The sequence below is a fragment of the Fusarium coffeatum genome, assembly GCF_003316985.1.
Source record: "Fusarium coffeatum strain FIESC_28 chromosome Unknown BRIP53273_contig_262, whole genome shotgun sequence".
NCBI lineage: Eukaryota > Fungi > Ascomycota > Sordariomycetes > Hypocreales > Nectriaceae > Fusarium > Fusarium coffeatum.
The window spans coordinates 25,617-47,256 of record NW_022158054.1 but is presented as its reverse complement, the minus strand read 5'-3'; the positions used below and the strand labels follow the sequence as shown (position 1 = coordinate 47,256).

At 48.7% G+C, this 21,640-nt stretch overlaps 5 protein-coding genes across 5 annotated transcripts; 1 reads left to right on the top strand and 4 right to left on the bottom strand.

Annotated features, from left to right (window-relative positions):
- Window positions 1-2,853: 2,853 nt before the first annotated feature.
- On the bottom strand, window positions 2,854-4,185 carry FIESC28_09730 (uncharacterized protein; the record flags this gene model as incomplete). Its single annotated transcript, XM_031163866.1, has 1 exon — window positions 2,854-4,185. One exon carries the CDS (start codon window positions 4,183-4,185, stop codon window positions 2,854-2,856), a length of 1,332 nt encoding a protein of 443 aa, XP_031012084.1.
- Window positions 4,186-7,843: 3,658 nt separating this feature from the next.
- FIESC28_09729 (uncharacterized protein) lies at window positions 7,844-11,197 on the bottom strand (the record flags this gene model as incomplete). Its single annotated transcript, XM_031163865.1, has 5 exons — window positions 7,844-8,039; window positions 8,082-9,348; window positions 9,399-10,914; window positions 10,977-11,051; window positions 11,111-11,197. 5 exons carry the CDS (start codon window positions 11,195-11,197, stop codon window positions 7,844-7,846), a joined length of 3,141 nt encoding a protein of 1,046 aa, XP_031012083.1.
- Window positions 11,198-13,209: 2,012 nt separating this feature from the next.
- FIESC28_09728 (uncharacterized protein) lies at window positions 13,210-14,502 on the bottom strand (the record flags this gene model as incomplete). Its single annotated transcript, XM_031163864.1, has 3 exons — window positions 13,210-13,449; window positions 13,513-13,619; window positions 13,668-14,502. The coding sequence occupies 3 exons, from the start codon at window positions 14,500-14,502 to the stop codon at window positions 13,210-13,212; spliced, it is 1,182 nt and encodes a 393-aa protein (XP_031012082.1).
- A 1,802-nt stretch (window positions 14,503-16,304) lies between these two features.
- On the top strand, window positions 16,305-17,485 carry FIESC28_09727 (uncharacterized protein; the record flags this gene model as incomplete). Its single annotated transcript, XM_031163863.1, has 2 exons — window positions 16,305-16,646; window positions 16,697-17,485. 2 exons carry the CDS (start codon window positions 16,305-16,307, stop codon window positions 17,483-17,485), a joined length of 1,131 nt encoding a protein of 376 aa, XP_031012081.1.
- Window positions 17,486-17,690: 205 nt separating this feature from the next.
- FIESC28_09726 (uncharacterized protein) lies at window positions 17,691-21,539 on the bottom strand (the record flags this gene model as incomplete). The annotated part of the gene is made up of 1 exon (XM_031163862.1): window positions 17,691-21,539. The coding sequence occupies one exon, from the start codon at window positions 21,537-21,539 to the stop codon at window positions 17,691-17,693; it is 3,849 nt and encodes a 1,282-aa protein (XP_031012080.1).
- Window positions 21,540-21,640: the final 101 nt, after the last annotated feature.

The following is a 21,640-nucleotide window of genomic DNA, read 5'->3' as shown; positions in this document are numbered from 1 at the left end:
GTTTGATCTCATCATTCACAAGATGGCCTGATCGCCTATGTGCGAAAGCCCGAATCTCCCTCGCCGCCAACTCAGGATACATGATATCTGATTCAAGTTCCCTCGCGGGGTGCGATTTCTCATATACGCCGCTGATATCATGTTAATGAGCGTGCCAATCAACTATCTACCATGCCGATGTTGCGAATACTTTCCCTTATGGCTGCAGTCGCATTCATCATGGGTCTAAAGGATAAGGGCTGCAAGGTTCATAGCCATCATGGCTCGACCTATGAGGATCAAACTTACCCATGACAGCTACAGTTCTATTACTGCGAACAATCGTAATGCATTTATTTATCTTTTCCAACATTGCAGCTTGTGTAAGACTATCGCTTCGAACTGTTCCAGCGAGAGTATAACCATTGCTCGCGACCTGGAAGCTTGAAACACGTCAGTTAACGTTTCATGGATATTGGGACTTGACATTCATATCGAGAACACCCATACAAGCAAGGTACGATGAGCATGTTGGTACCATTGGGAAAGGATATCATTCTGATTTAGATCAGCATTGCTTTGGGTAGCCGTGGAATGTCCAAGGCTTACGAAATACCACAGATTTGTAGTGTCTTATCCGACTCAACAGAAGTTGATACCTCTTTGTCTGACAACTGCTTGTAGGCGTGCAGCGTGACCCTCAACAAAGACTTAGGATACTGGAGTGTACAGCCGAACACGCTTGATCCCTGAGAAAACTGGCTATACGTTGCTTACAGTTCAAGTAACTGGATTCCAAGGCTGAGGCCGAGCGACATACGGCATTGCATTTTTGCTGAGCCTTAGTAAATGTGCCAGAGGTTCGAACGACTAGAATTTGAACAACATACATCAACTCACCGGTAAGTTGGATGTCTGTCCATTCCAGTATATCGTTATTTGTCGAAGATATGGGACATGGCAATGGCCAACAATGCCAGGTACCTTCTGTAAAGTTGGACTGGGAACGTCGATGACTCGGTGCCTGTAGAAAAAACCTTGTTCGCGTTATACTCCGACTCAGTGTTGTTCCTCTATTCATGGTGGGCATCTTCCGAAGTTATCGAATCCTGAGCAGCTGTCACTAAGTACTTAACGAGTGATAACGTAGTACGCATTCTCCACAAGCTAACCTCGAGCCTATATACTAGTTGTAGTGGTGGTCTTGATACTTGGATCCAAGACTGCCGTCGATTCAGCTGCAGGTTTACTCCGTTTCCAAAAATGAGTACCAATTACGTGTTTCTTTGAGCCCAACTAAGTTTTATAAAGTGTAAGATGTCAGCTAAGTCTTAGAATTACGTTGAACTGCTTGGATACCTCGAAAGATCTTTCCTTGTCTATAGGATTTGAAGTTGCTGTGGCTATCAACTCTCGATCTACAGGAAGAGTTCAGTTTACTGGTGTGTATTCCTTTTTCATGTAGGTCTGTATTGAGATATTCTTGTAAATCAAGCTTTGAGGTCTGGTTCTTGAAGGACGAGTGTCTAACTGGAACGAGGACCAGCATATGTAGTGACGAGCCATGGCTGCATGATGCCGACCGGACCGGATATATGCTTAGATACCAAGGGCTCACTTCTGACTTGTTAGCTTGAACTGATGGTCAGGAACGAAATCTCAAAAGATTATAAGAGTGCCTCTTCCTGCCAAGCTCTTTGTGAGCCCATTGTCAGATAGGACAATAAATACAGTTTCTAATGATAACCCAAGATACAAAGTTTGAATTGTAGAGCAACCCTATCATTTACAATGGGGTACCCTTTCTCTGTTTGACATAAGCATAAACCTGGTAACTAAGTTTCAGGATAAACTAGCACTTCTGATAAGTTATTATTTTGTCACAGCTTCCAGGACCTTGATGAGATTCCGACTGCTGATTTAAGTATAAGTACACTATCATCCTTCTTGTACACCTAACGATCCAAAGCTGTTCAGGGGGCTTTTGTCGAATAGGAAACAGTCAGTTGGCCAAGCAGATGTTCTACATCTTTGATTTTCCTTCGTCCTAGCTGCAGACGCAAAACTCAGCAACACTGTGGATTCAGTTTAACTGCTGCGATACATAATTCCAAACTATCAGAATAGTCTAAAGAAGCCTGAGTAAGGCACTAGTTAAGATGCGAGCTTCAGTCTTTGTTCAGGATAGAATCCTGGATAGAACAGAGTTCGAGATCTATTTGGGTATGATTCATAGGACTACATAGCGACGGTATCGAATAACAAACTAATAAACTGTTCACAGATGAATGATCGGCAGGCTCGGTACCTGGCATGACGCGTACGGAACGACCCGGTAACTTGGATCTCACGCGAATCTCAAGCTAGTGTGATGACGTTGAAACTTCGTTGAGTCGGCTTTAGTTGCCGCACAAACTCAATGCTGTTCAAATGTATACTGTACATCCATGCAATGGCGTCAGCGCCAAGGTGTAGAGTCGATTACATCATGAAATCACCAACATCGTGTCAGTCTTGACAAGGAGTTTATGTTGATACGCATCAAAATTGATAATACTGAAGTGAGAAATACATGGTTGTAAGTTATTAGCACTGTTGGAAACAGGCAGGTATCAATGTGCTTGCCCACAGCCCATACAAAAAGAACTCCTATATGGAGGAGGACCCCATTCCAAAAACACCATACACCAACATGACCAAGTCATGAAGGCACGAGTACGGGAAGCAGACTAGACCCAAAAAACACAAACATATGTCCTTCCATACATGGTATACCGAGCGAAAAGCGAGAGCCCATATATAAGCGCCATGCGTCAGTCGTAATGATGTTCCTCCCAATTTTGTTCATGATCATGAATTCGTGACGGTATAACTTTACTTGGGCGTGTCTGCCGTCTCTCCGATGCCAAGAGCCCGGACCAGACTACGTCGAATACCTTTTCCATTTGTCGCATCGTCCTTATCACGGCCCAACAGTCCAAAGCTCATGCGTCGAACTGTACTGCCCGTGTTGTCTGATTGACTTGTAGCCTTCTTGACCTTTTTCTTCTTGGCAGCAGGAGCTGGTGGAGGCATGGTCGGTCGAGGGGGCCATTCGCCGTCCCGCTTCCAGCCAGTAACGCAAGCTCGAAGCATGTCTGAAAGATTGATGGGGCATGAGGGCTGAAGGCTATGGATAATGACCTTGTCGTAAAGGCTGAGGTACACAGAAGGTGTGATGGACGCACGAAGAGGGTTGTTGGGTGGTAGGAGGGGTGGCGCAAGAGGAAGAAGAACCTCGACAGGATAGTTCCGACTGTCGGGGGGTGTTGACGGCGTTGTATCCTTGGAGCGAGCGTTGCGAAGTTCGTCGCTTCTTGCTAGTGATGAATTGTCGGAAGCATCGCTGACTTGTGGTGGTAGAGCAGACGCAATCGTGGAGCTGGGAGGAGATGTCGACATGGAGCGGCGAAAAAAGAAACGACGGGGAGATAAAGGTGACACAGCAGGGGGTGTCACAGGCTTGGCTCGGATACGAACAGTTCGTGCACCGGTCCATGCATTTCGCCGGGCCTCGAAACAAGCAAGGCCCTCGTTCCATTCCATTTCCTGGCGGACTGCTCTCCGTCGCTTCGCGCGCTTGGCCTGAACTGCAGCTTGGACAGTTGGGCCCACGTTGTTGGGGTTGTCGAAGCGGAAAGGTGATCGCGAGGGACCGGGCTCATCATCATCGTCGGAAAGATCCGACGTCCACTCTAGACGTGTGCGAAAGCGAACGGGGTCCTCAGAAACAGTGCTGTAGATGGATTCGGCATCGCTATTGTCCTCATCGTCAGACGACTCTTGATCATCAACTTGGTAGCCATCATCTTCATGTGTCTCATCTTGAACCGCCTTTACTGGCTCAGTGACATCAAGACTTGTCACGGTCTCAAAAGCGTCAGGTGACTCGGGAGCCGTGTCAACGACGGCTACGTCACCCTCAGCCAACGGAGGGTCAACAACGCGAGACGGCCATGAGAAGTCCCAATCGTTCTTTATCTTGGCGTCGAGGTATCGTCTCACAGCTTCCTTCTGTTTCGCCTTGTCCTTGCTGAGGAGGTCGGCGTGTTCATCGTTGTACCAATCCGGGGTGTTGTCGGGCAGTGGGGTCGGCAATTGAACTGGATGATGGCGAAGCTTAGCGATAGGGGACCGCGGGCTCTTGTAGATGTCGGAGAATATCATGGCGGAGGAAGGTCGTGCCTGGGCTTCGGAGGCCCCAGAGGCAGACTTAGCAACGTTTGTTGGTGACTGCGCGGAAGAGCCCAATGGCAATGAAATGCACTCGGAAGTTGGACTTGTAGTGGTTGTAGCGGCAGCGGCAACCGTCGAGCGAGAATGCGGGGAAACGGATGCGACTTGGAGCAGAGGGTGGACTGTTGTTGGGGAGGATGATGTGATATCGCGAGATGGTGATTTCTGAGTATCTTGTTCTTGATTACTTGTCTTTGCAACTAGAAGATATTAATAGCGGTTCCTTTTTGATCGACAGTGCAGAGCTTGGAAAGACAAAGTTTAAGGATCATGGAAAGAAGGACAACGGCCAACAAAAAAGGTGTGTGTGGTACAGTACGAGGGGCGCCAGAAACAAAAGGAAAAGGGTAAGGGTATGGACCAAGGTATGGTGGTTTATATGGAGGCGGTGGTGGTATCGTTTGAGCGGAGGTGGCGTTGCGTTGCGTTTGGGAGATCAGGTTAAGGTAAAGCGCTATTGACAAGGGCTCCAGCTTGTTCGCTCCATCGCATGGGCCCTGCCTGTCCTGACCTGTGCGCTTTTCTGGGGGAACTTGAACTAGGTACTTAGACTAAAGCGAGAGGCGCTTCGGCATCTTGCTGTCTCGTCCATTACAGTACAGTACAGTCCTCTGCGACTCCTTGTCCGCCAATTGATTGGTACATCAACATTGGACACTTATACACTGTACAGTACAGGAGGCATGCAACGCGGGGAATGGGGAAATGAAGAGGAGCCTAGAGCGCAGCCAAGACTGGGAGAGGTTTGACAAGCAGTTGTAACAGGAGAATTGCAAGGGCTCAGCTCACCTGGGCATGATCGGCAGCGGATCCCCAGAAACTGACTAGAGCCGCAGTGGGTTCGTTCGTCCAAGATGAGATGCGAGACGAGACACAGAAAGGAATTGAAGACAAGATTGGTTTAAGACAGAACAGAACAGAGAAGTGAGGAGAGAAGAGAAGGGGAGATGAAGGGGAGACAATCAAGGCTTGCTGTCTTGTTACTTTCAAGTCGTACGTAGAGATAGATGTATCTGCATCAGTACGTACGTACGACATAATAGAACATCCTAGATTTTCTTGGTAGGGACTAGGTTGTTTGATGCATCCAAGCTTGGATACTTGAGAGATCCAAGTCCCTGGATTTTCCAGAGTTTGGGTAATTCAATCTGGCGGTGATCGATTCTGTACAGCCATGACCCTGCGTAGCAGACAGGATCAAGATGGTTTGGGTAGGAATTGGGCTTGTGTATGAACATTGGCCGGTGAACAATAAACGAATCAAAACGATAGACGATACAGTACTGAAGATACAAGGAGATCAAGAAACTCACCACCATCGACAGGCGTCTGAGGACGGTCGGAGCCGACGACGGGTAAAGGATCGCCAACGCCAACACCAGGCGATTTCGGCGGAGGAGGAGGCGACATTAGAGGCAGGGGTCCAAGTCCAGAACTGCAATGATTGACGAAGGGTGTTTTTTTTCTTTTTTTTCTTTTTGAGGGGGCTTCAAGGTAAAGTTTTTTGGTACTGATTCTGGACCTTTCTTGGACGAGTCTAGGTCTAGTACTGCATGTAGTGTATTCGTATATTCGTGTAGGTAGGGAGCCAAAGAAATACCGCAATCGGAAGACACAGAGATGTACTGCGCTGTATAAGGAAAGGGGGGTAGGGAATATGTTCTGATATTTCCGAGGATTCTCTGCTGTTTGAGTCAGCGCGGAATGTGGGAAGAATGAGGTGTAGGAGGTGGTTGGTGTTGTTGTGCGACAAATTTTGCCTGCCTTAAGGTTACAGCCTGCCCAGTGGTGTACCTGATGGGCCCATAATTAATCACCCTAGACTTCTCCAATGCTCGCCTACAACTGCAGTCCTCCACTGAAGGAGGGCATGCATCCACTGGACTGTCAAGAAATGGATGTGGAGGTCGGTTAGGTTGTGTTGTGCAACAGAACTGAAAAGAGACAGCTCGGACTCTGGTCCTTGAATTGGGTCGCAAGTACCCTCTTTAGGTCACTGCGCTGACCCTGGGATCCTGGCCCAGACGCAAAGACGGTTACTTGCATCAGTGAGTAAGCAGAGACAGCATCCATTACATAGCAAATCCTGGCAATTTTCGTATTGTTGTTCGGAGTCTCGATTCAAATCAGAGCATGTGAATACTGTACTGGGTGGAAGAAACAGTATGTTCTCAAACTTGGGGTGCTAAAAATGAATCATGGTGTTACTGGTCTGATATGACATGAATTGTCCCAGTTATTCTGACTCCTGGGGTTCTCAACTACCAGTTTTTCTGATCCCGTTATAGTATCACACTGTGGCTGTCGTGTGACTGCCATCCGCTCAATGGAAGGCTTCAGGCACAAGCGGGGGAGCGCCACCAGCCATTCTCACATCCACTGGATACCACTATGACAATCAGAAGCGGTCAATTGAATTGTCTGATTGGGTAGTCAATAGTCAGCCGCCCAGTTTGATGGTGAGAGCCCTTGCGTTGCCGATGCACGTGGACGGATTGTGACTGTCACCTGCACAATGAAAATGGAAGACAATGTGAACATGAAGCGATCAATATCCATTATATCCAGTAATTATTGTCATTGGCAGGTAATTTGTGCATGATAATTATCTCCACTTAGTGCATGCATATATTATACTGTCAGGACTGTGCAGCGGGCACGGGTAGACAACCGTGCCTTGCTGTACCCCAGCTATTGACATTGCTATCGCAAGGGACCCTGACTAAGTGACGTAGGTGGCCTGGACAAAAACCATCGGCTATTGCGGCTCCATAGGTCCTGACTAACGTACTGCAGTAGGTAAATACCTACCTCTAGGTAAATGCCAGGTGTTCACCAACTGATAATATAATGCCCATCTCAAGAGTACTCTGGCTTAGATACAGGAACCTGCAAGACTCGCAAACACAGAGAGAGTATCGATGAGTCTATCAGCTTTACCTCATTACTTTAGATAGCGGCATTTATCCAATAGTGCTTGGAAGAACATAAACATTACGGCCTGGATATCTCAAGCAGAGAACATGCAATCAAACTTGATCGCATCGAAAGACATCAATAGATTATAACACTCCTTGCTAATCGACATCCAGCCCAGCTCAAGAATATAGAGGGGAGTACAGAGGTTTTCAAACCATCTTGTTCAGAGCACTGCACTAGTAGACTCGTGTGTGTGCAAAACATGGATGCTCAGGCTATAGCCCAAGATATTGACACTGACGTCTTCCTCACGACTTTGGACAGCTTCAGGTTGCAGCTTCAAATCTTACTTAGGTAGGGTGAAGGTTTCTCGGAAATGAAATAACCAGACATAGTCCACACAAACTACCATGTTATTGTGCGTGGCCCATCTTGAAATAAGAGACATCACGTTGCAAAGGGTAAGTTATAAGTGTATGATCTCTTCTTTATTGAATCTTCTACTCCTCCTTCCCTAAACCAACATTCAAGAACTAGGAGCAAATTATTTGATTCTGTCAGGCCTTCTCCAGTGGTCCTCCGCGTCAACTTCCACTCAGTCATTATCTTCTTTCTCAACTTCGACTTCTTCCTCCGTTAACATCACTTTTCTTAACCCGTTAGCGGTGATTCACTGCTCAACTGCAGGATTGTGGCGCACCTCGCACTGCGGAAGGACGAGTTTGGATGGTGGGGCGCGGGTGCGAGGCTTCTTGTTTGGCGCCGTAACAGTGCCCTCGTTCATCTTGCGCTTGTTTGTGCTTTTGGTAGCGACAGCAGCAGTATCGTCAAGTTTCTTCTCCTCAGTATCCTTCTCGATGTTTGCGCTGCCACTAACAGGTGACTGCTAATCATCCGGTGGAACATACTCATCAAGGACCGTGTTGAAGGGGTCTCGGGGCTTGAACTCGGGGTTTGATGGTGGGTTGTAGGGGCCAGTAAGAGGTGGAGGAGACAAGCGGATAGGGGAGTAGGGCATGTCGTCGAGCCCCATTGGCGGTGCATTGGGTATTTCGACCGTCATTACTGAAATGTCGTTGTGTCCAGGTGTATTTATGTATTCAGCATCAGGATCGGAAACACTGGCGAACTCAGCCTGAAGACAAGCGATCGAGGAAGATAAGTCGAGGTCCAGAGATGATGAGATACTCGTGGCACCAGCGGAGGGGTCTTTGAAGATAGGAGTTGGCATTGTCTGAAGAAACCAAGACAGGTCCTCCTTGTCAGAGGTTTCGCAGATGCTGTTATGAACGTTCTCAAAGTATGATTCAGGCTCGGTAGAAGCAGGTTTGGTGGTGGGAGACTCATGGGCAGGGGGAACTCCCCACTCAATAGGTTGGTCCATGAAACTCTCATTGTACTGTTGTACGGGCGCAAGCAACGAGAACAGGTCCTCCAGGGATGCCTCAGATACCTCAGAACCAGCATTGAGTGGCTGCTCCCCGTTAGTTTGGAGGGAATCAGAGGCAGAAGCAGTCTCAGTAGGCCGGGTCATGAGTGGGACAGTAGGCTGAAGAGCAGGGCTTTGTTGACAAAGGGAGACACCAGCCTGGTTATTATACTCATCACTCGATGGAGCATCTTGAGTGAAGCTTTGCTGAATATTGAACTCGTCGACAGGAACTGGTTGAGCAACACTTCCAGCTCCAGATGTTGTCTGGTGAGAACCCACGAAGTCAAAAGAAGCAGTGTGAACAACGGTGGCCTCGGCAGTGGAGATGGGCTGACCCTCGATGTCGGTGATGTTGTCGAGGCTGAGCTGGCTAGCGATTGCGTTGTCGTTCTTGTCGTGACAAGCAGCGATGGGAGAAGTGGAGAGGGCAGCAGGAGGAGACAGAGAAGCACTGAGGGTAGAAACAGTGGTTATGGCCTTGTTTCGCTTATTGACAGTGATCTTCTCTGCTGATTCCGACGTGAGCTTCCGAACTCCTTTGTTCTGGCGACCTTTCTTAGCCCTAGGCGTAGGTGTAGGCGTAAGTAAAGGCTTAGACTTAGACTTAGCAGCCTTGGTCTTGCTGTTTCCATCGTTACCGGCTGCATTGGTCGCTTGCTTCTGCTGCTTTTCTCGTCTGAAGCTTGCCACCAGCTCGTTAATCGTGTCCATTGATATCTCGGTAGGTGGCGCCACAAAGTAGACTAATATGATCAGAATTAGTGGAAGATAAAGGGCGGACGAAAATACTTACCATTATACATATCAGCTTCTGGGGTGATAGGCTCCCCATTGGAATCTCGCTGAAGCCGAGGATCATCCCTTTCATAGCGAACAAGGCGACGTTGTGAAGGCGGAATGGGGGCATTTCGAGCCTCTGCGTCACGAATCGTTTTCTCTTTGTCAGACAATGGGTACTTGTCAGCCTTCTCCTTGGTATTGGCAGAATGCTGTGCAGGCGAAGTTGGCAGAGGCTGGACAGAAGGAGGAGTAGGGGGTGTAAGAGCGTGGTGCCGGGACGTCAGTTGGGAGGAGATCAGTTCGATGGAAGGAGTTCGAGACTGAACGATTTTGGTTGGCGAAGTAGGCTGCTGGACTTCAAGGCTGGGAGAACTGATGGGAAGCTGCTGGGGCTGGCCAAGGTAATCGGCGATGGAAATGTCAGGCTTGGGTTTGGCTGTCATTTCCATATGCTTGACTCCCTGTGGAATTGTCTTGCCATAGGCCACACGGCACATGGCACTCTGGACCCTGGACATGGGAGAACCGGTCTTGAGCTCGTTAGACTTTGTCAGGACAGTGTTGTCGCTGGGTTTGCAGCGACGCTTGGGAACGTTTTGCGCAGATTGAGTGGCACGGCCACGCTTGGGAGACTGCTTTCGAATGGGCTTTCTCATAGAGCACTGTCCCTGAGGGCTCTGTTGCATGGTGAGGTGGGATGTTGGAGATACTTGAGTCGCCTGGAGCGTCTGATGCATCCCATCCTTTCTAGTGACTGGAGTATGCTGAGGCCCTTGAGCATGTTGCAGAGTAGCGAGGGGGCCACAGACAAGCCCCTGACCTTGGAACTGCTTGGCGGCAGGATAAGCCATTTGCTGCGGCTCAGCAAGATTGCCCTGGGAAGGGGTGAAAGGGGTGGCAGTTGGACGAAGAGTAGAAGACACATGCGGGTGATAGCCTTGAACTTGCTGAGCGTTATTCTGGAAAGGGTGCTGGACACCAATCATGCAAGATGATTGTATGTTCTGCATACTATTCGCTCCATACATGCCAGAAGCACCAAGAAAAGCTTGGCTGTTGGCAATAGACTGAGGTTGATTCTGGCCATATCCCATCATTGAGCCAGGAGGGTAACCCATCATAGGGTTATTCGCATACTGGTATTGAACGTAGTCCATGGAAGGAGACTGCATGCTCATAGAGCCGGTTTGCATACCACCCATCATGGGCATACCGTTGACTCCCATATGGTTGCGGGGATAGGCAAAAGGGATCTGCATGCCCTGAGCTTGGTTGCTGGTCATGAAAGTCTGGATATTATCCACAGAGGCCTGGTTGAGAAGAAGATTCTTAGGGCTAGCGTTGGCAACCTCTGATGGAGTTGATGGTGAGGGCGTTTTGTATGCCTGCTGAGTCGGGCTGAATTGTCGAGAGCTTACAACCACGGGAGGAGAAACAGCAGCATTAGCGTTGTGAGAAGCAGAGAGAGATTCGCCCATCTTCTGCTGCTGGCTGTTGATCTGGGACATTTCTCCAGTCACAGAAGTGTTCTGTTGGAAGAAAGGAGGTATCAGTGAGATGTGGTCATTTGCTAGTGAGGAGAAGAACTTACCAATCCAGACGAAAACTCGTGCTGGTTAGTGTAATGGGGGAAATATCCGATCTGGTCCATAAGGGCAGAAGGAGCCTGGAACAGAACATCAGCACGTTTTGGTCCCGTCTGTCCAGGTTGGATGAATGACTGACCTGATAGGGAGCTGAGGTGCTCTGCTGGGGAAAAGACAGAGGCAGAGCCTGGGCCGCTCCGGCCAAGTTGGGTTGATAATCCAACATACTTTTGACGGTACTTGCTACTGGGCTTGAATAGATGTCTTGAGCTATGTTGAAGCGAGTAGCGAAGAGAAGATATGTAGCTGGAAGCTGGAAGCGAGTAGAGATGAATAAATTTGGTGCAGCAAAGAGGGCTGATTTTCGTACGAGAGTCGCTCGAGACTATAAAGAACTGAAAGCTGTTATATCCTCAGAAGGAGAAGCAGAATTCATGTAAACTATAGACTCGGTCGATAACCAGATGAAAGGATATGTGTGATTGCTGTTCGTATTGGTATTGACCGGTATCAAACGGTTGAGTATAATGCGAAGCAAAGTCTGATGATGGTGAGGGGAGAAGAGAAAAAAGAAAAAGCAGAAAGGCCAAAGACAGAAAAGAATCTCGCTAGTATGCATGCACTTTACCTACTGAGCAGAATCATTTTCCCATGCCACTTCTATGCCAACTCTCTGGCACTGTAAACGACTGCAGAGAGCTGGCAGAGAAAAAAATGTTTGACTGCGGACCTGCCGGCTGTCAAACAGCTGCAAGGCAGATTCCGCCCAGCCACCTACCTTTGGAGATAAGTACTTGTGATGTCCTCGTTTTTAATGAGGTTCGCGACATCTTGAAGAGCTGTTGGAGGAGGTATCTTGAGGTTGAAGGTCTTGATGATACTCAAGGTTGGACTAAAGGGGTTTTATACTACTAGATATAACTACGTGTCCAATCGCAATGACCATGTCATCACATTTAGGGTCCTGATTGTATTTAATTCATGTCTTGCTTGTCTGAGAAGAATACAGTATCCAAGTATTGTCCCCCTATGGTGTTGAGTGACTGTCACTGCGGGCGGGCATTGTTTGGTGTGGGGCCAATGGGGGTTTTCAGCTCAGTGCATGCAGTCGAATACATTCAATTCCGGGCAGTTAACCATAGAACGCTTCCATGGGCTTTTCAGGAATCAACAATCATCATGGAGGTCTCGGAGTTTAACCCCAGATACTCTGGAGTTCTGGCATTGATTTGATATGTATATTGGGGACTTGCGCCTCGGAAAAACTCAAAAATAGATACTCTGGAGATAGCGGCTTTCAACTATGTAACTCAAAACTCTCTCACCATAAGAAGAGCACGATGATATGTCGCTGGACTGAACCTGGACTGACTCTAGTGTATTCATTCCCAACACTGTTCTGTAGATATCTGTGGTAGCAGTGGCAGCGCAGTCGTCAAAGGGGTGGCTGGTTGATGCGATACCGGCAGCGTTGATGTTAAAGAGCTTGCATATGATTACGTACTACAACGGTATCCAACCTCCAACCTCCCAGGCAACAAGGCATCAAAGGTCGGCCGTGCAACGAGGTGGGTAGCGCTCAAGGTAAAAGATGCTACCAGTCCATTGACTGATACCATTCTACAGCCACCAGGAAAATCAGCAGACATATACTGCACAGGTAGTGATAGAAGGTGCCGTGATATCGCTATCCTGTTTGTTTCAAGAGATACTAATCTTTAGATTAAATAAAAATCTTGAATGTTCTACGACCTGTATATGACCTTTGGTTTTTAACGTCATCGCTATGAGTGTAGAGAATGGTGGTGTCACAAAAGGGGGTTCCAGACCTGGTTCGATATAATGGAAGTCGAGGGATTGGGTGCAGAGAGCCGCACGTTTGTACATAGCTACCGAAAGTGTTGCAACCCCTTTATGGCGTGTGATAAATTCTTGCCGTGAATTACTGGGGTTTCTGCAAATAATCGCACAAGTTGCATTATCTACCTAGTGACACATCTGGTGATAAAGATGCCCGCAATGCGTACTTAATAAGTTGCATTATCTATTACAAGAACAATGAAGAACACAAGGGAAACGAGAATACAGCAAGGTTCGTTTGATTTCTTTTCCTTTTCCAAGACATCAAACAATCATAGACCTGGTCAACAGGGCAAGCCTACCTACCAGCTTGGGATGAGCACCATACCCAACCTCATTGGAAGCTCACATCGCGGACAGGTGTCTAGTCCTAAATACTCAGGCTACCTCTTGGACCATCTTAGCGGATGGCGGTTTTGGAGGCCCAAAGACTTGACCAGCAGGGCTGTCAAGCATCTCCTCGGTTACTGCCACTCGCACTCCGCTCTTGTTGCTGACCCATCGAACAAAAACAGGATCTGGCCTATTTGCGTCTTCACCTGACGGACCTGCACCTGCAGCGGCTTTGCGGTTAATTTTGGGGGCTTGCTTTTTGAGAAGCTTGTTGATGGTTTCCATCTGCAGAGAAGCGTTAGCGACCACACACGCACATATCTCTTATATTGCGATTCGATGATGTACCTTGACTTCCTCATTCCGCTTTTCGCTCAAGTTACGGCGACGGCGGGCCATTTCTTGACGGCGCATAGACAGTTCCTCGGCTGTAAAAACTTTCTTGGCTTGTACCTCTGCAAGCTTGTTAGTATACCCAACGTACAAACCAGTGTTACACGCACCATCTGATAACTTCATGTATTGGTGCTCCTTTTCGTCTTCGAAGCGGGCACGCTGACGTTTCGTCATCTTTGTGAGGTCGATAGACTCATCTGGATTGCCATCTTCGTCGTCTTCGTCGTCATCTTCAGCTCCATCGCCTTCTTCCTCCTCTTCCTCATCTTCGTCCTCGTCGCCTTCTTGGCCAGCAACCTCTATCTCCTCGCCTTCAGCATCCTCGTCATCATCATCGGCCATAGTCTCGTCGCCGAAGCCCATAGTCTCGTCACCCATATCACTATCGGCGGGGTCACTAAGCTCGTCGTCATCATCGTCATCATCCTGAATGATCTTTGCGGCTGACGCTCTAGGTGCTGGCTTCGAACGGGCTGGCTTGGAGACGGTAATGGTTGGGGGGGCTAGATCCATTTCAATATCACCCTCGGCGTCCTCTTCGCCTTCAGCATCAACATCCATGTCATCGTCGTCTTCCTCCTCCACCTCGATCTCTGCTTCCTCCTCCTCTTCTTCGTCCTCGTCGGGACTTGAATCGACAACATAGCTCTTCTTGGCTCCTCGGTTCCGCTTTCCTGACACAATTTGACCGCCTTCAAAGCCACGGTCCCCTCGGGTGGCCTGTCGCAGCTTGCTGGATGGAACCTTGACAGTCAAACTTAAATGACGATCGCCTCCTGGTGAGGAGGGGTCATCTCTTGAGACAGATACGCCCGAGGCGCGACCAGATCGTCGTGATGACATACTTCTTTCGCTTCTTTCTGGAGAGTCAGCCAATCTGGCATGGACAGAAATGGTTTCATTCGCCTTGGTGGCTGCTGAACGACGTGGGCGAGAACTCATGATGACAGAATCGCGCTTGCGAAACCTGGGGTTCAAGTCGAGATTAAGAAAAGCTTATAAGATTGAAGAGCAAGTGATATAAAGAATAGAGATTAAGTTGGATGTATGTCGGGTGGGAGTCTCCAGGATCCCAGACTTCCGAACCGGATGCGCAAATGAACAAAGCGAAGCGACGGTGAGTTGTATCACGCAGAAGGGGAGTAAGTTTGGGGTGTCGGTATTGACAAGGCTGTAATAAGCTTAGGTCGTTGAGGTAAGATGATGGCGGCAAGAGGCAATGAATGGAGGATGGTCGCAATAAGAAGAGGGTGACGGGTACGCGGAGTTGAAAGGTGAAAGGTGAAAGGTGGAAGTGGAAAGTAGGTAGGCAAAGAAACCAGGGAAGCTGCAGCTTTGAAATGTTGGTGGCAATTGCCGTGTTTAAAGTTGGACGAAGGTCAGGTTGCCCTCCAGCTGTGTTCGTGGCAGGCAGGCAAGCAAGCAATTTTACGACCATCTATTGGTGACCGGGCAGCCTGGAGTTGTGTAGTATGCAAGGCTGAAGATAGATATGTAGGTAGGTAAATTACCAATTAATCTGGCCTGTAAATAACCTGCCAAGCCAAAGCCAAAGCCAAAGCCAATCCTAGATTGAGTGCCTACATATACCTAAGGTAGGTAAGGTAAGGAGACCTCTCGCTTGTGAATCAGGGATTCATACGAGCGAACGGATTGAAAGCACGTGGCTACTGATCATCGGTCCAGAAACAAGCATGGCCGCCAAACTAACTAACATAACGGAATGGTGAAGAGTTGTCCTCTATCGGCTGCAAGGATTCCCAGGGACTGGACTGCAACGGACGGAGTTGGTGCTGTGCTGATGATGCTGTGCTGTGCTGATTGATTTGATTGATTGACTGATACAACCAAACAAGGAAAGACAAAACTAAAAGGAAATCTTATAACTCACATCTTACAAAAGTCTATTGTCTCTGTCACACCAGTCTTTCTGCTCTCTTCTTCTGGCTCCAATTGTTCTCAATTGGTTTCAAAAACAGATGACCCTTTAATTCACTTCTGGCCGTTTTCCACTTGACCTGCTTTTGGATAGCTCTGAGCCAAGAACTGAGCAAAGGCGCAAAAGATCTCCAGTCTGTTGTCTAGCCGACAGCGGACTTTTCTGCGCTGTGCTCTGCTGGTAAGGGTAAGACTCGTGAGACGAAGGCCGTTACACGCTGCTGATTTGCCCACTGACTGCCCTGATGATTGGATTGTCTGGCGCGTTGAGATTGACCGATAGGATAGGAGGTGCCGGCGCTGATTGTCGCGGGGGCTTGATCGCGTTCTTCCGTTGTTCTCAATGAAGCGCTCAGTATGATGCGTGTGACTTCCTTTCCCAAGAAAGGCCTTAGAAGTGCAACTGGGGTGGTTGAGAGTTATAGGTGGCCGTGATCTGAGATATTGTCTGGAATTGATATTCTCTGGCGAATGCGCGTTTGAGCCAGGCTACCGTTAAGTAGGACTAAACGGTTTCATGACTTCCGATATTGTCCACAGTAATAAACGGAGGTGATGGTAACCACCGTTACAGTCGACCCATTTATATCCATACTGGACCCGACTGTATTGGCTCCCCACAAGACCCCAGACCAGAAGCCCAAAAGTTATTAACTCCACCGTTATCGGCTGGAGTACCGAGGCATGTGCCTGCACCTCGGAGACGGCATCGATAAACCGCTTCCATTTCATCTGAACATCCTCCCGACCTTCAACAACACATCTGGCTACCATTCATCCTACTCATCCTTGTCGCAATACTCAGAATGAGCGACTCCGATTCCAATCCCGCCATCCCAAGCTGGCAGAAGGCGCAGTCAGACGAATCCGATAGTCAAAATACCGACCCGGCGCCGACTCCGTCCACAAGCACCTCAACATCAGAAGTCGATGCACCGGCAGTCGAAACAACAGAAGAAGAGACAACACAGTCGGATGATGCTTCGGACAATGGAGACAAACTTGAAGTTGCACGACGCTTCCTCGAGAATGATGCTGTGCGCGACGCGCCTCATGAGAAGAAAGTTGAATTCCTCAAGTCCAAAGGAATCGACGAGACGGAGATAAACGCGCTTCTAGGCCAGGAAGGCTCTTCAGAAGAAAAAGAGGTTCGCACTCCTATCTGCAATCGTGCAAAGCCCAGCACTAAAAGTTGCAGTCCTTCTTCGGCTCAGAAACAGCCAGCTCTTATGCACCAACGCCTACCGAGACTCTCACCTCATCGACATCCTCCCAACAACCATCGGTCGATCGCCCTCCAATCGTGACATACCCCGAATTTCTCGCAAACTCCCCTCGCCCTCCTCCTCTCGTTACCAAAGAGCGTCTCTTCAACGCTCTCTACGCCGTAACTGGTATTTCTACTCTTGTCTATGGTACAAGTCGCTACGTCATCCAGCCTATGGTTGACAGCCAGGCCGAAGCTCGTACGGAATTTCATGACCTGACCTCTAAGAAGCTCGATGCATTGGTTGCAAAACTCGAGAAGACTGTCTCTGAAGTCCCACCAAAGAACCCCGTAACCACAGTCGAGGAGGAAAGTGATGCTGAAGACCCTACAGAAATGTTCCATCGAGACATGGGCACGCAGACCACATTCCCTATAAGCTCCGTGACAGCTCTTAAAGGCTCTACAAGTAATGAATCGCCTGCCAATCACAACGCCAACCAACTCGCCAGTTTGAACAAGACGCTTTCTAGCCTGAAAGATGAATACCGTTCTCAGAGTGAGGGGATGGATAAGATTAAGAGTGCTGTTGATGTGTTGCGCGATGATCTTGACACCTTGACGTATATGGCCTACCCTGAGCAAAATAATGGCTATGATTTGTACGGCCGCTCACGCAAGCCTGAGCCTGACGATGAGATTCGCAAGGTGAGGGACAGCATCCGACGTGTCAAGGGTGTCTTACTCAGCACAAGAAACTTCCCTGCTTCAGCACGATGAGTTACTGCATCAGGACACAGCTATTGGGGGCAGAAACGTTGTCACTATCTGTAATACATACCGCTTCACACAAAGCGTCTTAATGGAGACGTGGTCTCAAATTTTTGTACATAGTCCAGCCAATATACCCAGACGAATCACCCTGTTGACCAGACACGTCTTTCTTGTGACTTTACTTACTGTATGTCGGACCACCTCAACCCTTTTAAGAACCCATATTGCACTTCGCAAAGAAGTCCTTCCAAGGCACGATATCAATGTGCTCAAAACCACGACCTGCTTCGGCCTGGCGTTTGTACCATTCCATTGTTGGCTTGAATCTGTACCTCATAAGGCCCCCGGAGCCTTTGCGCCTCTCTTCCATGCAATGCTGAAAGAAATGGTTCTTGCACTCGATCTTTCCGTTTAGCGGCTTCGCTCGAGGAGGATGAAACACTGTTCTTAACGCATCCATACCAGCATCGATATCGATATCCATTGGCTCGGGAGATGAACATCGCGATCGGTGGTCAGACGCATCCTCTGGCAAAACCAACTCCCATCCCTTAAATGCCAATTGTTTTACGTTTGCGGGTATGTTGGCTTTCACGTCGAGCATTAGTTCTTCCAAACGGTGGAGTGTTCTATCCACAGGGTCAACTGGAGATGAACGATCGCCATCCCATTCCCCATACCAGACACGCTGCAGCGGCAACGTTTTGCCAAACTCTTCCCGGATTGCTTGTATCATCATTCGCTGTGCTTCAATAAGATCTCCTTCGTAAACTGGTTCTCCTCTGTTGAAACCTGTCCCGACAGGGTCCCAGATGATAAGCTCCAAAGACCTGTATGGTTTACGTTGAGGGTCCGCAGGCCTGATTATCATAATCCATGGCCGTCGCTTTCTTTCCTTATCTCCTCGCGCTTCATCAAGACTCCAACCTCCTTCAATTGTGTAGCATAATGCAACAGCGGTATTGTAGTGACGGGGGAATTGTACCTTCTTAAACGGTCTAAAACAATCCCTGTACGTCTCAAAGCCGTTATGGGGATAGACATCGAGTTCAGATGCCATAGCCTGACTCCAGTAAGCAACGGGGTAGGGGCAGAGTATCTGGGGTCTAAAGCCTTGTTCCCAGATCTTTCTGTCAAGATCACACAGATACCGCTGAAAGGAAGAACTGGTGTCATCGGGTATTAGCCTGAACCTCTGTTGTAACTCTGGTAACTTATTTTGGAGCGCATGGGGTTGTTCAAGCTCCCGAACGTCCGCAATGGTTGATGCAGCAAATTCAGGCCTCGCGGTAAGGTGTATGAGTTCACCATCGGTCGCACTTGATCCAACCACGGCGAATTTCCGGTATTGGTCAAGATTCATGATAGACCACCAACCAAACCAATTAACTAAGCTCTGCTCGTCGTTGTTATCGATCAATTCTGGGCCCAAGATGACCCCAGGCTGCTCCTCGCATGATTGATCTTGGATGGTTTGGACCAAGTCTCGGGTCTTTTGCAATGCTTCAAGTTCCGTCGTTATTTCGTCTGTGCAGTCATGTCGATCCGCTAAGCCCGAATAATTAGTTTCTATCGCAGTGGCTACTTCAAGAAGCCAGCTATCGAAGCCGGCCCCAACAACAAGCGTTGGGCAGTCAGATTCGTTATACTTTTCCCAAAACCATTTGACCAATCTCCAAAGCTGGCGTGGCTTTGAAATGACAAAGCTGGGGGTGATCAGGATTGCAGTCCTGTTCTGTCCACAAAGGGGCTGCAAACTCACATCTCCAACCCTACGCCGTTGTTCGAGTGAGGGGTAGAGAGGCGAAGGCTGTAGGGATTTCGAGAAGAGCATAAACTTGAACTTTTCTGGTAACTGTAGCAAGTTCTTGACGCCGGGAAACAGGCGTATAGACCATATTGCTTCCTCGTGAATGATGACCACCCCACTGTCTAGCTCCAATAGGCTCTGCCAGTGTCCAGGAGAAAAGCTAGACAGGATTCTACAGTCAGAGTTGCAGGCTCGAAGCCATAGACTCAGTAGCTGTGCTTCGTCTGAAGTGTTTCCTGGAAACGCGAGAAAGAAATTATGTTGACTGGGGAGTTTTGCAGGATTCTCTAGTTGTTCGTATCGAAACCCCACTAAGCGATCAAAGAGTGTCAATGACATTTGAGGTAACACGTCCCCTACATCTAGACCTTCCTGGAGGTTGATCGGGGAGAGGCAGCGGGTCGTAAAGCCAGGAGCCGGCCGAAAAAGGTAGTAATACAACGAGGGAGACTCAACAGTTGTTGCCGTTTGCTCTTGCGACTGCGTACACACAAATATGCATAAATCATTGCGATATAAGAGAGCACCAAGAGATCTAGCTCGAAGCCAGTTCGCAACTACCATCAAACTAGTAGTGGCATCATTGCTCACCATAATGCCGTTACCCAGCTTGTCGGCAGCCAGATCAGGTTCATAAAATGAAAAGTCTTGAGTTATGCAAGTGTGTGTGAATATCAACGAAGGCATGTTCTCGAAAATCGCAGGCCAGGGCAGTTCGTTTTGGGGCTCGAATCTCTCGAATCTGACAGATATCGTCTCCTGGGTGCCTGGGCCAAATTGGACGTCTGTGATGATTGTTCTATTGGAAGGGTTTGCATCGCGGCTGTCGGTGGATACATAATCGTTCCCACAAATCTGACTATTTGGTACGTCTGCTCGGCTGTTGATAGTCCTTGGTTGGAAGGCCGGGTTCGCGGGAGAATCCTTGGGGGGTAACGCATCAAGTGCCCATTCTTCCTTCACGACCCATGGAGCCTCGGTAGGGAGTGTCTCCTCACGCATAAACAGACTGCTGCCTTCCCTAGCAAGCTCTTCTGGCTCTCGGAAAGTTGTCTTTTCAACCGTACCCCAGCTAATCGATTTCCCGTGGTTGTTCTTCTGTGATGTCTGGCCGGCACCGGATGAATCGTCATGATGGTGGGTGGGTATAGCGCGATCGTCAGACGGACTTTCGGTCCTATCAGCTTCAATACTCGGGATGCTTGGAGTCTCAACATTGCGCTCTGCCGGATTTAAAGATATGAGAGTTGAAGGCATCTTTGATGGTGCAACACCGTCTCGATCACGGCCTGCCTTTTCGACAATTCTTGCATACCGAGGTTTTAAAAACCTGGGCTTCTTCGTAGGATCCTTTGCAACTTCAGCAAGAGTCTGCCGCTGTTTCCTTCGTATTCCTCCTGCAAAGACATTGCCAGTAAAGACTTGTGCAGTTTGAGTTTTGCGAGCCGTCAGTGGAACTTTGCCCAATCTAGCATCGGTACGTCTCGTCAACCCTGGACGGCCAAACTTGGATTGGAGACTGTTCGCAGGCGCTGGTCTTGGGTTTGAGATTTTGTTTGCCGCAGAGCCGATGCTTGAGCGTCTTGGTGGCAGTTGCGTGTGATTGGCCGAAGACGTGAGTGATGCCTTGGTGGTGAGCGATGCACTGCCGCGACGGCTGCTGTTAGATGAACGATCGTCGCTCAAGTTGGCATCCGTTCTTTTCCGTTCTTCGGGTGAGGAGGGCTGATACTGTCCGACTTCAGAATCCGAATCATAGTCTGCGGAGGATGGGCTCGATTCTGTAGAGGCACTGAGGCCCTCTCCATCTGGAAATCTATTGACCCATTCCAACAAGAGTTCCATGTGTTCGAAAGAGTGTTGTTTAAGTCCTCGGCGCTTCCGACGTCGGTTTCTCTCCCTATGACGAACGAGCTTTTTCTCATATGCATCTTTCCAGGCTTTCTTCCAATCTCCAATCGTTTGGTAGAGATCGAACCCTGGTTTTGCCTTTGTTTCCTTCCACTCTTCAATAAGGTTTTTGTTCAAGTTCTGCCGAGGTTCCCAGGTAGCTTCAGACAGATCAAAGCCTTCCCATTCGATCAGGTACCGCCAGCTGCCTTCGACTTTCCACGCAGCCAGGACCGAAGAAACTATCCATTCCTCCTCTGAGTCGTGATCGGCTTGAATAGTAGATGCCACTGACTCGTCATCAGAATCATCCATGACAACATCGACGTCGTCAGCCTTCTCTGATGGCAGTTCTTCCATGACTGGCAGTTGTTATCAGCGCCAAAGGCGCATGACATGCACGACAAAAATCAGGTGTGCATCCAACTAGTAATGTTAGTAAGGGTGTGTGTTGGGGCAAT